The sequence below is a fragment of the Microcaecilia unicolor genome, chromosome 2 (genome assembly GCF_901765095.1).
Source record: "Microcaecilia unicolor chromosome 2, aMicUni1.1, whole genome shotgun sequence".
Lineage (NCBI taxonomy): Eukaryota > Metazoa > Chordata > Amphibia > Gymnophiona > Siphonopidae > Microcaecilia > Microcaecilia unicolor.
The window spans coordinates 5,649,112-5,663,717 of record NC_044032.1 but is presented as its reverse complement, the minus strand read 5'-3'; the positions used below and the strand labels follow the sequence as shown (position 1 = coordinate 5,663,717).

General features: G+C 48.5%; 1 protein-coding gene across 1 annotated transcript in view; it reads right to left on the bottom strand.

Annotated features, from left to right (window-relative positions):
- Nucleotides 1–7,125: 7,125 nt before the first annotated feature.
- Nucleotides 7,126–14,606, bottom strand: part of LOC115461798 (CMRF35-like molecule 1) — a 28,896-nt gene continuing 21,415 nt past the window's right edge. Inside the window, exons 5-6 of the mRNA XM_030191843.1 lie at nt 9,958–10,098; nt 7,126–8,034 (exon numbers count right to left, since the gene is read on the bottom strand). Coding sequence (XP_030047703.1) covers nt 7,966–8,034; nt 9,958–10,098 — 210 coding nt within the window. The 3' untranslated portion in view covers nt 7,126–7,965. The remainder of the gene's footprint in view (nt 8,035–9,957; nt 10,099–14,606) is intronic.

Sequence of the window (14,606 nt, the reverse complement as noted above, 5' to 3'; positions counted from 1 at the left end):
TTCTCTCTTTCCTTAAAGCATCCTCCTCCTACATATACCCCTGCTTTTCCCTGCTTCAGCCTCCAGCTCCCATTTCTCAATGCCTACCCCCAGCATCCAGCTGCTCCTTTCTCCTAGTCCCCAGCCCAACCTCCACCACCAACTCTCTTCTCCCAGTCTCTTATCTTCAGTATAAACCGCCAGCTCCCTTTTCCTAGCCCCCAGCTCTTTTTTTTCCCAAAGCCCAGTACCAGTCCCTTTCTCCAAGTCCTCAGCACCAGCATTAGCCTCCAACCCCTTCCTCCAAGCCCCCAAGACCAGCATTAGCCTCCTGCTTCAGTTTCCTGCTCCCTTTTCTCAGTGTCCAGTTCCTTTCTCCCAAAGCTCAGCCCTCGCCCCCTCTTCTCTCAGCCCCAGCATCATGTTCCAGTTTCCAGTCTTGATATCCAGTCCTTAGCTCACAGCTTACTGTCCCAGCATCTATGGTAGCAGGTTCTTCTTCTCTACAGCAATTGTGCTGCTCCTCTACCTATACTGCCCAGCAGGTTTGAAACATTAAACTAGGCACAGAAACAAAAAGTGCCCTGTCTCTTTTCAAATCTGTAGGGCAGCAGATGAAGAGGAGCAACACAGCATGGGGAGGGAGAAGGGGAAGAAACATGGTAGCAGCTGTGAAGGGGCAATCCAGTGAAGCAGGCTTTCAGTGTCCCTACATTTGGGTTCTTTGAGCCCACGTCTCACTGACTGACTCCTTAAGCTGGCCCTGGTCTCCCTATCCTCTTATCCCCGGTGTCTACGAACCCAAAATAGTCCACCATTTTTCTTCTCCCTCCCCTTCCCCACATGTTCCAGCATCTCCCCCGTCTCTCCCCCTCCTTCCCCATTCAGCATCATCCCTTCTTGCCTCCCCCCTTTGCAATCCGCCTCTTCCCCTTAAACTTTCCTTTTGTCTCCCTAATCCTTTCTCCCTGGTGCCCAGCATAACCCCTTTCTCAACCCAAAATAGTCCACCTTCTTTCTTTTCCCTCCTCTTCCCCATGTGTTTTAGCATCTCCCTCTCCCCTCCTCCCCCTTCTAGCATCATCCCTTCTTGCCTTCCCCCTTTTTGGTCTGCCTCCTCCCCTTAAAACTTCACTTTTGTCTCCCTAATCTCTTTTCTCTATCCCCTATCCCCTATCCCCTATCCCAACCAAAATAGTTCACCTTCTTTCTTCTCCCTCTCCTTCCCAACATGTTCCAGTGTCTCCCCCTCTCTCCCCTCCTTCCCCATCCAGTATCATCCCTTCTTGCCTTCCCCCTTTGTGGTCCGCCTCCTCCCCTTAAAACTTCACTTTGTCTCCCTAATCTCTTTTCTCTTTTCCCTATCCCCTATCCCAACCAAAATAGTTCACCTTCTTTCTTCTCCCTCTCCTTCCCAACATGTTCCAGTGTCACCCCCTCTCTCCCCATCTAGTATCATCTCTTCTTGCCTTCCCCCTTTGTGGTCCATCTCCTTCCCTCAAATCTTCTCTTTGTCTCCCTAATCCCTTCTCCCTGGCGTACAGTATATCCCTTCTCCCAACCCAAAATAGTACACCTTCTTCTCCCTCCCCTTCCTCACCTGCTCCAACATCTCCCTCTGTCTCCTTTCCCTCTCTGTCCAGCTTTGTGCCTCCTTGTACCCCCCCCCCCCCCCCCCCATGGTCTGCTCGCTCCACTCAAACTTGCTCTGGTCCTACAGCGCCTTCCCACTGCAGCTGCTATGAGCAGGAACAAAAAAACAGTCGGTACAGACCTTTCTGCTGCAGCATTTTCAGCCAGGTTCTGCCAGACTGCCCCTCTGATGCACTTCCCGCTACTGTGGGGGTTGTTCCAGCAAAGTTTGTTTGGGAACAGCCATTTTTCTTGCTTATAGCAGCTGCAGTGGGAAGGAGCCGCGGGACCAGGACATATTTGAAGGGAGAGAATGGACGGGGGGGGGGGGGGGGGGGGGGACAAAGCTATGCTATATGATTCTTATATTCCACTAAATTCAAAAGAGATTCTAGGCAGATTACAAACAATAATTCCTTCTTCCAGAGAATTTACAATTGCATATCTAATACATTGAAACAAAAAGAAAAAAAGGAGGAGGAAAGAGAGAGGAGAAGATGCAGAAACATGGGAGGAGAGGGAGGCACTGGGGCCAGCAGCATTTGGGAGAGCAATGTCCCCCTCACCCCCTAAGCTAAGGCCATGGTAACAGCACTTCATCTCCTCTTTATCTGCTGGAGTCCATTTAATTAACTTTTTCATTAACTTGTGTGGCTGATCTCCTGCTGCAACAGGTCCATGAACAAGTCCACCAGAACCAGTGATTTTTCTTCATCTGCAGTACCTGCACTGTCGCTACCACCAGCATTAGCCTTAGTGCATAAGCTACGGGGGGGGGGGGGGGGGGGCACCTTTTCATCTTGGGCAACGGGCAGGTAGTATATACTCTTCGGTTTTTTTTACCAACCATCCTTAAATTGTAGTATCACCCTGCTCAGATTCAGTAAACATGTTATACCACAGGGTCACCACGTGAAAATAGCCAGGCCCACCCGCACCTGTGTCACTGGTAATTGCTGTTCTACAGGATAAATGCAACTTGCAATAAACTTCGCAAGCTGCATTATTCAGTTCCCTGGGAATATTTCTTTAAGGGGCTGGTGCATGAAAAATAGAACTGGCTTCCCCTTCTCCCCTTGAAGATACCTGAGACTCTCTCCGCTCCCCCCCCCCCCCCACCCCAGCCTTGAAGATACTGTAAAGAATGTAGGCAAGCCCCTCTCCCCCATTGGACAAAGACCTAATTCATCTTCCCTCCTGCTCCACTGCCCCCCCCCCCCCCCCAGCCAGAAGTGAATTCAATCACTCCTGCCCATGCAGGTGGCAGGTTTAAATGGCATCTGCGATCTCTAGTGATTGCCTTGTGGTATTACCACTAGGAGGTCAGGGTTCTATATAATGTCTTTTACTCTTACAGTATCATGAAACTGCCAATAGGGTTCATAAGCACCATTTTGAACCCAGTGCCTGCAGGGACATAAGAGACCAGAGATCACTTCTGCCTGGCCTAGTTTAGACCTCCAGAGATGCCTCAAGGTGGGGAGGTCTTCAGGGGGATGGTCTTTGTCCAAGGGGGGTGAAGCAGGGCTTGTTTGCATGCTCTGTGGCTTCAGGAGCTGGGAACTATCTTCAAAAGGGAGGGGGGATGGGGAGCCACTTCTATTTTCCCCACCCTGACCCTTTTAAGATGGTGCCTGGGAGCGCCGGGCTGCATTATTTGATATACAGTGGAGGCCCTTTTACAAAGGTGCATGAGGGCCTACGTCCATCCAGTCCATACCAAATCAGCATTACAGCCCAGCTATCATGTGCCCCAAGCGGTAATTCTGAATTTGGCGCACGCCAAAAACACATAGTAGAAAATATTTTCTATTTTCTACCGCATGGCGCTGACCTGGCAGTAAACGGCAATGGATGCATGCTGCATGCCTACCGCCTTGGTAGCGAATGACACCTTACTGCTAAGTCAGTGGGTGGCAGTAGGGGTCTCAGGCCGAAAATGGACACGCGCTGGTTTTTATTTTGCCGCACGTCCATTTTCAGGCTCCTTAAAAAAAAAAGGCCCTTCTTCCAAGATGTGGTAAACACTTGCACTGCTGCAGGCCGCTTTTTGCTATGGCTTAGTAAAAGGACCCCATAATGAGGTGTTTTGCATGCCTTTGCAACTCATTATTAGGCAGTCCATATTAACCTACAATAATTGCATTATGGTAATATAACACAGGTTATTACCATTTAGTGTACATTAGTGGAGGAGTAGCCTAGTGGTTAATGCAGTGGACTTTGATCCTGGGGAACTGGGTTCGATTCCCACTGCAGCTCCTTGTGACTCTGGGCAAGTCACTTAACCCTCCATTGCCCCTGGTACAAAATAAGTACCTGAATATATGTAAACCGCTTTGAATGTAGTTGCAAAAACCTCAGAAAGGTGGTATATCAAGTCCCATTTCCCTTTCCCTATTTGAGATTCTACATGGAATGTTGCTACTCCACTAGCAACATTCCATGTAGAAGCCTGCCCTTGCAGATCAGCAACACGGCCGCGCAGGCTTCTGTTTCTGTGAGTCTAACGTACTGCACATACGTGCAGGACGTCAGACTCACAGAAACAGAAGCCTGTGCGTCTGCGTTGCTGATCTGCAAGGGCAGGCTTCTACATGGAATGTTGCCAGTGGAGGAGTAGCCTAGTGGTTAGTGCAGCGGACTTTGATCCTAGTGGTTAGTGCAGCAGACTTTGATCCTGGGTAACTGAGTTCAATTCCCACTGCAGCTCCTTGTGACTCTGGGCAAGTCACTTAACCCTCTATTGCCCCTGGTACAAAATAAGTACCTGAATATATGTAAACCGCTTTGAATGTAGTTGCAAAAACCTCAGAAAGACGGTATATCAAGCCCCATTTTCATTTCCCCCCTTAACCTGCTTATTTTCGAAAAAGAAGGGCGCCCATCTTCTGACACAAATTGGGAGATGGGCGCCCTTCCCTCAGGTGCGGCCAAATCGGCATAATCGAAAGCCAATTTTGGCCACCTTCAACTGCAGTCCGTCACAGGAGCGGACAAAGTTTAAGGGAGTGTGTCGGAGGCGTAGCGAAGGCGGAACGGGGGCGTGGTTAACACATAGGCGCCCTCGGACGATAATGGAAAAAAGAAGGCTGGCCCTGACGAGCATTTGGCCGGCTTTACTTGGTCCATTTATTTTCAGGACCAAGCCTCAAAAAGATGCCCAAACTGACCAGATGACCACCGGAGGGAATCGTACTCCCCCAGTGGTCACCAACCCCCTACCACCCAAAAACAAAAATTAAAAACATTTTTTGCCAGCCTCTATGCCAGCCTGAAATGTCATACCCAACTCCATCACAGCACTATGCAAGTCCCTGGAGCAGTTTTAGTGGTGCAGTGCACTTCAGGTAGGCGGACCCAGGCCCATCCCCCCCGTTACGCTTGTGGTGGTAAATGGGAGCCCTCCAAAACCCACCCGAAACCCACTGTACCCACATCTAGATGCCCCCTTCACCCATAAGGGCTATGGTAGTGGTGTACAGTTGTGGGGAGTGGGTTTTGGGGGGGATTTGGGGCGCTCAGCAGCCAAGGGAAGGGAGCTATGTACCTTAGGGCAATTTGTGAAGTCCACTGCAGTGTCCTGGCATGTGAGGGGGACCAGTGCATTACAAATGCTGGCCCCTCCCACAACCAAATGACTTGGATTTGGCTGGATTTGAGATGGTCGACCTCGGTTCCCATTATCGGCGAAAACCAAGTCCGGCGATTTCAACATTTAGGTCGACCATATCTAAGGTTGACCTAAATGTTGAGATTTGGCCAGCCCCGACCGTATTATCGAAACGAAAGATGGTCGCCCATCTTGTTCGATAATACGGTTGGCTCCGCCCTTTCTTGGGGCCGTCCCCAGAGATGGGCGCCCCCATTCGATTTTGCCCCTCTAAGTAGTAAATATGGCATTCTCCGAGGACAAGTAGGTTGCTTGTTCTTACATGTGGGTCGACGTCCGCGTTGGCCCGGGAACCGGCATTTTTGCAAGCAAAATATTTTTTAAAACTTGCCAGAGCCTTCTGGCGCATGTGCAGCACGCACCGCGCATGCGTGGCCGATTTTCCACCCATTGCATGAGCGTTCCCGCTCAGTTATTTTTTCTCCGCGTTGAGGTGCGGTCGTGTTTTCCCCGCTCCTCTCAGGCCTGGGAGAGAGTCTTTTTCACTTTGCGGCTTTTGCAACTCATTATTAGGTAGTCCATAGCAACCTACAATAATTGCATTATCTACTATAATAAAACTCACCCTCAACGTTCTGAGGACACTGACGTCAGTGAAGCCAAGCCCTGACTTCCTTCAAAAAGGTTCGAAGGTTCGTGGTGGTGAAGCCACCAAAATCGCTCCGGGCCCCGCCCTCGAGGGTGGAGCAATGGCAGAACAACGAAGGGGTTGGCAGGGAGGGAGGCAGGGGGTGGGAAATCGCTCCGGGCTGCACCCTCGCGTCAAACGTCATGACGTTGGGGGCGGAGCAATGGCAGAACAACGAAGGGGTTGGCCAGGAAGGGAGGGAGGGGGGGGTGTTGGCAACGAAAACCTTGCTAGCGCCCGTTTCATTTGCTCTGAAACGGTCCTCTTTTACTAGTGGTAATATAACACAGGTTATTACCATCTAGTGTACATTAAGTAGTAAATATGGCATTATAACCTTAATGCACATTAGTAACCACTCTCCTAAGTTGACTTGTACACATGAAAAAGTTCTAATATACATTTTAAAAATGTTGTTTTCTTTTTTAATTAAAATGAATGTGTGAAACAAACAGAAAAGAAGATTTGAAATTATGTGGAAAGGCCAAACAAACTGAACATGTTTTCCTTGTACAGATTCCTTATACACTGCATTCTGCTGGTAGATTCCATGTCTCTGCCACAGATTGGAGAGATTGCACTAATCAAACTCTGCTTTCACGGGTTTAAGGGTTTCCTGAAGAGCGGCTGGCACTTGATCCCCGGTTAAACCGATATCATAACGTCTGATGCAGGGGCGTATCTACGTGGGGCCACAGGGGCCTGGGCCCCCACAGATTTCGCCCTGGACCCCCCTACCTTTGCTGGCGGGGGACCCCAACCCCCCGCCAGCCGACGTCCGCTTCCTCCTGCCTTTAAAAATATTCCTTCAGCTGGCGGGGTCTTCTGTTCTTCTTCGTCCTCCGTGGCGTGCTGTTCATTCAAAGCGCTGCAATCAAGTTTCAGAATCTGACGTCGCTGCACGTTGTACGTACAGGACGTCAGACTCACAGAAACAGAGTCTGTGAGTCTGACGTCCTGCATGTACAACGTGCAGCGACGTCAGACTCCGGAACTGGATTGCAGCTCTTTGAATGAACAGCATGCCACGGAGGACGAAGAAGAACTTGAAGACCTCGGCTTGGCTGGCGGGGGTTGGGGTCCCCCTCCAGCTGAAGGAATATTTTTAAAGGCAGGAGGAAGCGGACGTCGACTGGTGGGGGTTTGGGGTCCCCCGCCAGCAAAGGTAGGTGACGGCGGCAGGAGAGTCGGTAATGGAGGCAGCAGGGGGGGCTATAATGTACCCCCTTACTCTGGCCCTGACCCCCCCGTTACCGCCGAACCTCAGATACGCCCCTGGTTGATGAAATCTAGGCGTGGGAGTGAGTCCGATTGCTCTTGTGCAAGCTCAGGTCCTCAGTGTATCGAAACTGGCAAATGAACCAATCAGAAGGGAGCGTTTATCTTGCCGAGACTAATTATCTTGAGCTCAGTCCTATAATTGGCACTTAGAAGACACTTCGTCTCTGCTCGCTGTGAACAACTGTCCCGGCGATCATAGTTCAAGGTTATCAGTTGCCTCCAAGTCACGGCAACAGCCTGAACTGGTCCTGGGTTTTGTCCCGTTTCATTCATGGGCTTGTAGCCCTCTTTTTCTTGGAGAAACCAGAACGATAAGTTTGTAAATGCCAAGGAGCATAGAAGCCGACATCTGTGGGTGATGTGAATGCTTGAGCACTCCCAATACTGAACAGACACCTTGACTGTGTCTAGGGATTCTGTGGGGTTTAGCACTCCCAATAATTTTGAAAAGTTGGCTTCTATTCATGAGACACCACCAAGATTGGCTTAGTCTGGCTGATGATGAGTCTGGAAAGATGAAGAAAAGAGGTTCTTGGTTTTCAGTAATTCCTTGGCGCAGTACTACACAATAGTTCACAGAAACCTTTTCACCTTGCGGCCTTTATCTTATTGTAACTGAGCTTCAAGGTGGAGTGGAAGACTTTCTCCTACAAATGTATCATTAATAAATACCAAACGGAACAAACAGTTTAAGGGCCGTGGGGACCACACGCCCATGAACTATCATGGTGGCCGTGGCCTCTTCCTAGCACAGTTTCCTCCTCTTGTACTTTCATTGTTGGACATGGACGGGATGCCCCACAGTGCAATACGAAGCATTATCTATCCTTCCATGATCTGTCTATAAAGAAGAAAAACCTCAGTTAGGAGGATAATGTGGGATATAAATGTCATAAATCAGTCAATCCATCAAATCGTGTAATGCTGATTGCCACAAATTTCGCCGTCTCATAACAGTCATTTCACTCAGCTACCGATGCCTAAACTATTCTAGCTCTGACCATCACCCAACCTTGATACTTCCCTTCCCTCCATACTAAGGAAATCTCTCAGCTGCTAGCCATACAAACTCAACTGCCTGCAATCTTCCTTATAATTTATTCCTGTTAGCTTGAGAGCGTAACCGAACTGTATTGCTCTTTAGTGCTCAGCAACCTGTCAAATCTGTGGCTGGGGCTGGTGTTAGATATGCAGGGGCCCAAGACAGAAACTGGAGAGCAGTGGCATCGTGAGGGCAGCTGACACCCGGGGCGGGTCGCCGCTGCGCACCCCCCCCCCCAGGTGCAGTGCGACACACCCCTCCCTCCTCCGTAGCGCAACCCCCCCCCCCCCCCGCGAGAACATACCTGGAAGGCGGTGAGCGGCGGGCGAGAGGGCCAATCCGCTGAGTGCACGCCACTGGGAGGTGTCGGCGCCTCGCTGGTTCCTTGCTCTCTCTGCCCCGGAACAGGAAGTAACCTGTTCCGGGGCAGAGAGAGCAAGGAACCAGCGAGGCGCCAACACCCCCCAGCGGCGTGCACCCGGGGCGGACCGCCCCACCGCCCCCCCCTTCCTACGCCACTGCTGGAGAGGGGGATTCAAAGCTCCTCTTAAAGGAACTGTTTCCTTCTGTTTGAGGAAGACTTGGAGCTCCTGGTGACATGGTGGCCCAGGGCAATTGTCCTGGTTGCCACTCTCTCATGCTGGCCACATCTGTACTAAAACCCTACTGCTGCTCTACCTTGCCACCAATCTCTGGGAGCTTAATACACAAAGGAGGTTATTTTCCAAAAAGAAAAATGTCCAGAAAGTGTCATAAAGCACCATTTGGATGTTTTTCTTCTCAAAACATTCAAATTAGTATTTTGGAAACCTATTTTGCAGATGTTTATCTATACAATTCATCTGCAGGACGTTCAAATCACAAGGGAGCATTTTGGGGGCATTTCAAAGGCAGGATTAGGGCGTGCCTAACATTTGGACGTTTTACAGCCATAATGGAATAAAACCAAAACGTCCAGGACTAAAACTAAGACATTTTTGTCTAGACCTGTTTTCAACAGGGGCGTAGTTGCTATGGGGCCACGGGGGCCTGGGCCCCGTAGATTTGGCCCCGGACCCCCCTGCTGGCGACCCTCTCAACCCCCCTCCCGCCGCCAACCCGCCGCCTGCTACCTTTGCTGGCGGGGGACCCCAACCCCCACCAGCCGAAGTCTTCTTCCTTCGTTTGGTTTCGCACTCTGACGTCCTGCACGTACAACGTGCAGGACGTCAGACTCACAGAAACAGAACGAAGCCTTGCAGATCAGCCAGTGAGGTCCTCTTCTTCTGGCGCAAGGCTTTGTTCTGTTTCTGTGAGTCTGACGTCCTGCACGTACACAGACTCACAGAAACAGAACGAAGCCTTGCAGATCAGCCAGCGAGGTCCTCTTCTTCCGGAGCAAGGCTTCGGGACTTTACTTTTAGGAAATAATCTAAACCTTTTTTAAACCCCGCTAAGCTAACTGCTTTTACCACATTCTCTGGCAGTGAATTCCAGAGTTTAATTACACGTTGAGTGCAGAAATATTTTCTCCTATTCTTTTTAAATTTACTACTTTGTAGCTTCATTGCGTGCCCCCTAGTCCTAGTATTTTTGGAAAGGGTAAACAAACAATTCATGTCAACCTGTTCCACTCCACTCATTATTTTGTAGACCTTCTCAGGACTGGACCCTAGCACCAGACCCTCATAACAGACCCTCCTACACTGGGTTGGATACAAAAACCTCTAGGCTGGTTCCTACCAGGTGCAGCTCTTGTATTTCTTCATAGTAGGGATCTGGGTTGGGTGCATGTTGACCATCACTGGAGGGTGGTTTGGATTCAGCACAGGCAGGAGGCCCTGCGGTGACATAGACTGTGGTAGCTGCTACTTTCCCACAAGGCTGGAAAATAAAAACACAGAGAATTTAACATTTTTATCATAGCACAGGCAAAGTCTTCGCAAATTCAATACATCTCTTGTAACCCCTCTTATGTTAATATGTAGGAGTGGCCTAGTGGTTAGTGTGGTGGACTTTGGTCCTGGGGAACTGGGTTCAATTCCCACTGCAGGCACAGGCAGCTCCTTGTGACTCTGGGCAAGTCACTAAACCCTCCATTGCCCCTGGTACAAAATAAGTACCTGAATATATGTAAACCGCTTTGGATGTAGTTGCAAAAACCTCAGAAAGGCGGTATGTCAAGTTCCCTTTCCCTATTTGAGATTCTACATGGAATGTTAATGTTGCTATTCCACTAGCAACATTCCATGTAGAAGCCTGCCCTTGCAGATCAGCAACACGGCCGTGCAGGCTTCTGTTTCTGTGAGTCTGACGTCCTGCATGTACGTGCAGGACGTTAGACTCACAGAAACAGAACCCTGTGCGGCCACATTGAGTGGCCTAGTGGTTAGAGTGGTGGACCTTGGTCCTGGGGAACTGGGTTCGATTCCCACTGCAGGCACAGGCAGCTCCTTGTGACTCTGGGCAAGTCACTTAACCCTCCATTGCCCCCGGTACAAATAAGTACCTGTATATAATATGTAAGTCGCATTGAGCCTGCTATGAGTGGGAAAGCATGGGGTACAAATGTAGGAAAAAATAAATGTATTTATTTAGTATGTATTTATTTAAAATACGTGATATACTACAGTTCGAACAGTGAACTGACAACATTGTGGTGTAGATGAACTAGAGTAAAATGGGAAACAAAACAGCAGAACTTAAGAGAAATTTGAGGAAACAATGGGAAAAGTGTGCATTTATTTATTTATAATTTCTATTCTGCTTATCTCTAAACATAATTTAAACCCATATCAACAACATACAGAATAAATATGCATGCACAGTTCCAAATCAAACTAAAAGAACAACACCCAAGGCTAAAAAGTCAGTTGCTCTCTATGACAAGTGTTGCGGAAAGCAGTATAGATACCCTGTAGCCCAGTTACTCATCGACATTCCTGAGCAAAAAGCGGTGGGATCAGTATTCAAAGTGATTTAAGTGTCTACGAACAGCATTTAACCGGTTATGGGCCACTGAATATCAGCACTAATCACCAAACTCAAACCTGGCTATTTTGAGGGCAGTTCGGGGTGGAGTCAGCACTTATATGGTTAAATGCCAATATTTATTTATTTGTAGCATTTATACCCCGCTCTTTCCCACTCAATAGCAGGTTCAGTGCGGCTTACAATGTTTGGGTACAGAGGTATAGCAAAGATTACACAGTTGTATAGAGTAGAAAAGAGGAAGAGGTGTGGGGGAGGGGTTGAAGTATGGGTAGTGTTAATGGTGTGTATTAGGTGCTTAAAATTAAGTTAGGTCGTTTGGATAGGCTTGTTTGAAGAGGTAAGTTTTCAGCAGCTTTCGGAAGGGTAGGTGTTCGTTGGTAGATCGGATGTATCTTGGTATGGAGTTCCAGAGTTGGCTGCCTATGACGGAGAAGTTGGATGCGTAGTAGGTTTTGTATTTGAGACCTCTGCAGTTGGGAAGGTGTAGATTAAGATATGTTCGAGAAGATTTGGACCCGTTCCTGGCTGGAAGGTCGATCAGATTGGACATGTAACTTGGAGATTCTCTGTGGAGGATCTTGTGGATCATTGTTTATCCACAATGAATATGTATGAAAGACTTGCATATAATAGAGGCAGTGTACGCAAATCAAGTTATATTTCAACACTTAACCACATAAAGGGGGAGATTCTATATTTGGTGCCTAAAAAATCGGCACTGAAATCAGTCCCAACTAAGCGTATTCTATAATCAGTGCCGATTATAGAATACGCATGGAGGGGCATATTCGATATGACGTCTAAGTCCTACTTTGGGTGTTTTGCAAAAAAAACATCCAAAATCTGAATAGGAAAGAGGGTCATTTTCAAAAAAGAAAAACGTCTTTCTTTTGTTTTCAAAAATACTGTTTTGAAAAAGGTTTTGTGATTTGGACGTTTTGTTTTTTTGTCCATTTTCGAAAGAAAAAAAATGTCCAAATCCAAAATTCACAAAATTAAGCCATTGGGATGTAGGAGGAGCCAGCATTTTTAATAGACTGGTCCCCCAGACATCCCAGGAAAGCAATAAGGCACCCTAGGGGGCTCTGCAGTGGACTTCATAAAATGCTCCCAGGTACACATCTGACCATTGCTCCCTTACCTTGTCTGCTGAGCCCCCCAAAACCACTACCCCCTACTGTACACCACTGCCATAGCCCTTACAGGTGAAAGGGACACCTATATGTGGGTACAGTGGGTTTCTGGTGTGCTTTAGAGTTTTCTCCACAAGTGTAACAGGCTGAGGTATGGGCTTGGGTCCACCTGTCTGCAATGCACTGCACCCAGCACTAGACTTCTTCGGGGACCTGCATGCTGTTCTAATGGACCTGAGTATAACATCTGAGGCTGACAAGTAATGTTTTAAATCACATTTTCTTGGGAGGGTGGGAGGGGGTTAGTGACCACTTGGGGAGTAAGGAGAGGTCATCCCTGATTCCCTCCAGTGATCATGTAGTCATTTAGGACACTTTTTTGTGTCTTATTCGTTATAAAACCAAGTTTAGTTCAAAACATCTTAGTTTTAGTCCTGGGCGTTTTTGTTTTGTTCCATTATGGCTGAAAAACGTCCAAGTGTTAGGAACGCCCAGATCACACCCTTAACATGCCCCTGACATGCCCCCTTGTGATTTTGAACGCACTTCTGATGAACTTCATAGAAAAATGTCTAAAATTTAGTTTTGAAAATACCAATTTGGACGTTTTTGTGAGAAAAACGTCCAAATGCAGATTTATGCCATTTTTCGACGTTTTTCTCTTTTGAAAATGAGCCTAACATTTACACACATCCATTTACACCAATGAAAATGTGGCCTAAATCCCAGCGTGTAGATTTGGGCGCACTGGGCCATATTTTATAACTAGGCGCATAAATTTTGGAATGTCCACAAAATGCCCATTTCCATGCCCAGAACCACGCTCCTTTTTGCCTGCACACGTTAGAAGTTCGGTACATATCGTTACAGAATACGCTTATTAGCGAGTTATGTGTGTAAATTCTAATCAGTGCCAATTAGTGCTCATTATTGCTTAAGTGCTGTTATCATTGCTCATTAGCTTGTTAAATTACACGCATTGTTATAGAATCTGCAAATGCACTCAATCTGCAGCCCCTCACTACCTCTCTACCCTCATCTCCCCTTACGCTCCTACCCGTAACCTCCGCTCACAGGACAAATCCCTCCTCTCAGTACCCTTCTCCACCACCGCCAACTCCAGGCTCCGCCCTTTCTGCCTCGCCTCACCCTATGCTTGGAATAAACTCCCTGAGCCCATACGCCAAGCCCCCTCCCTGCCCATCTTCAAATCCTTGCTCAAAGCCCACCTCTTCAATGTCGCCTTCGGCACCTAACCATTGTACCTCTATCCAGGAAATCTAGACTGCCTCAATCTTGATTGATTGCACTTTTTGTCCTTTAGATTGTAAGCTCCTTTGAGCAGGGACTGTCCTTCTTTGTTAATTGTACAGCGCTGCGCAACCCTGGTGGTGCTTTAGAAATGTTAAATAGTAGTAGTAGTAGTGCTCCGATTCTGGCCCCAATCTCTAGGCGCGCTATATACAATCAGAGGGAAAGTGACCACATAATCGGGACTGCAGAAACACAGTCTTATTTTTATGTGCTTCCCCGCATACGATTACGTGCTGAATATTGCACTTAACCACATAATATTTTAGCTGGCCACATAAATCCGAACAGTCTGTTCTGGTGCCCAGATATGGCTCAGCATTGAATATCTGGGAATGAAGCCAGGGGTGGGCAGCAAAACACTGAAAAAGATCGTAAATTGAAAATCAATACTTTTTCAAGACCCTTCTTTAATGTCTTTTGCATTGGAAAAGATACCTCGTTGAAGATTTCATCATCTATTTGTTAACAACAGACTCCTGAGGCAGGCCACAGGCCGAAACACATTGCCGTGTCACAGTGGCGTAGCAAGGGTGGGGCAGTGGGGGTGGTCCGCCCCGGGTGCACTCTGCTGGAGGGGTGCAGAGAGCAACCATGCGCCTGTCGGCTCTGCTGGTTTCCTGCTCCCTCTGCCCCGGAACAGGTTACTTCCTGTTCCGGGGCAGAGGGAGCCAGCGGAGCTGACAGCCAGGTGGCTGCTCCCAGCAGCTAGGAATGCACCCGGGGGGGGGGGGGGGGGGTTGATGCGCCGGGGGGGGGGGGGGGGGGTGTCATGATGCACCCTGGGGGGACGGACGCTGCTGCACCATATGTTCCCACCCGTAACCTCCGCTCTCAGGACAAATCACTCCTTTCTGTACCCTTCTCCACCACCGCTAACTCCAGACTCCGCCCCTTCTGCCTCGCATCACCTTATGCCTGGAACAGACTTCCTGAGCCCATACGCCATGCGCC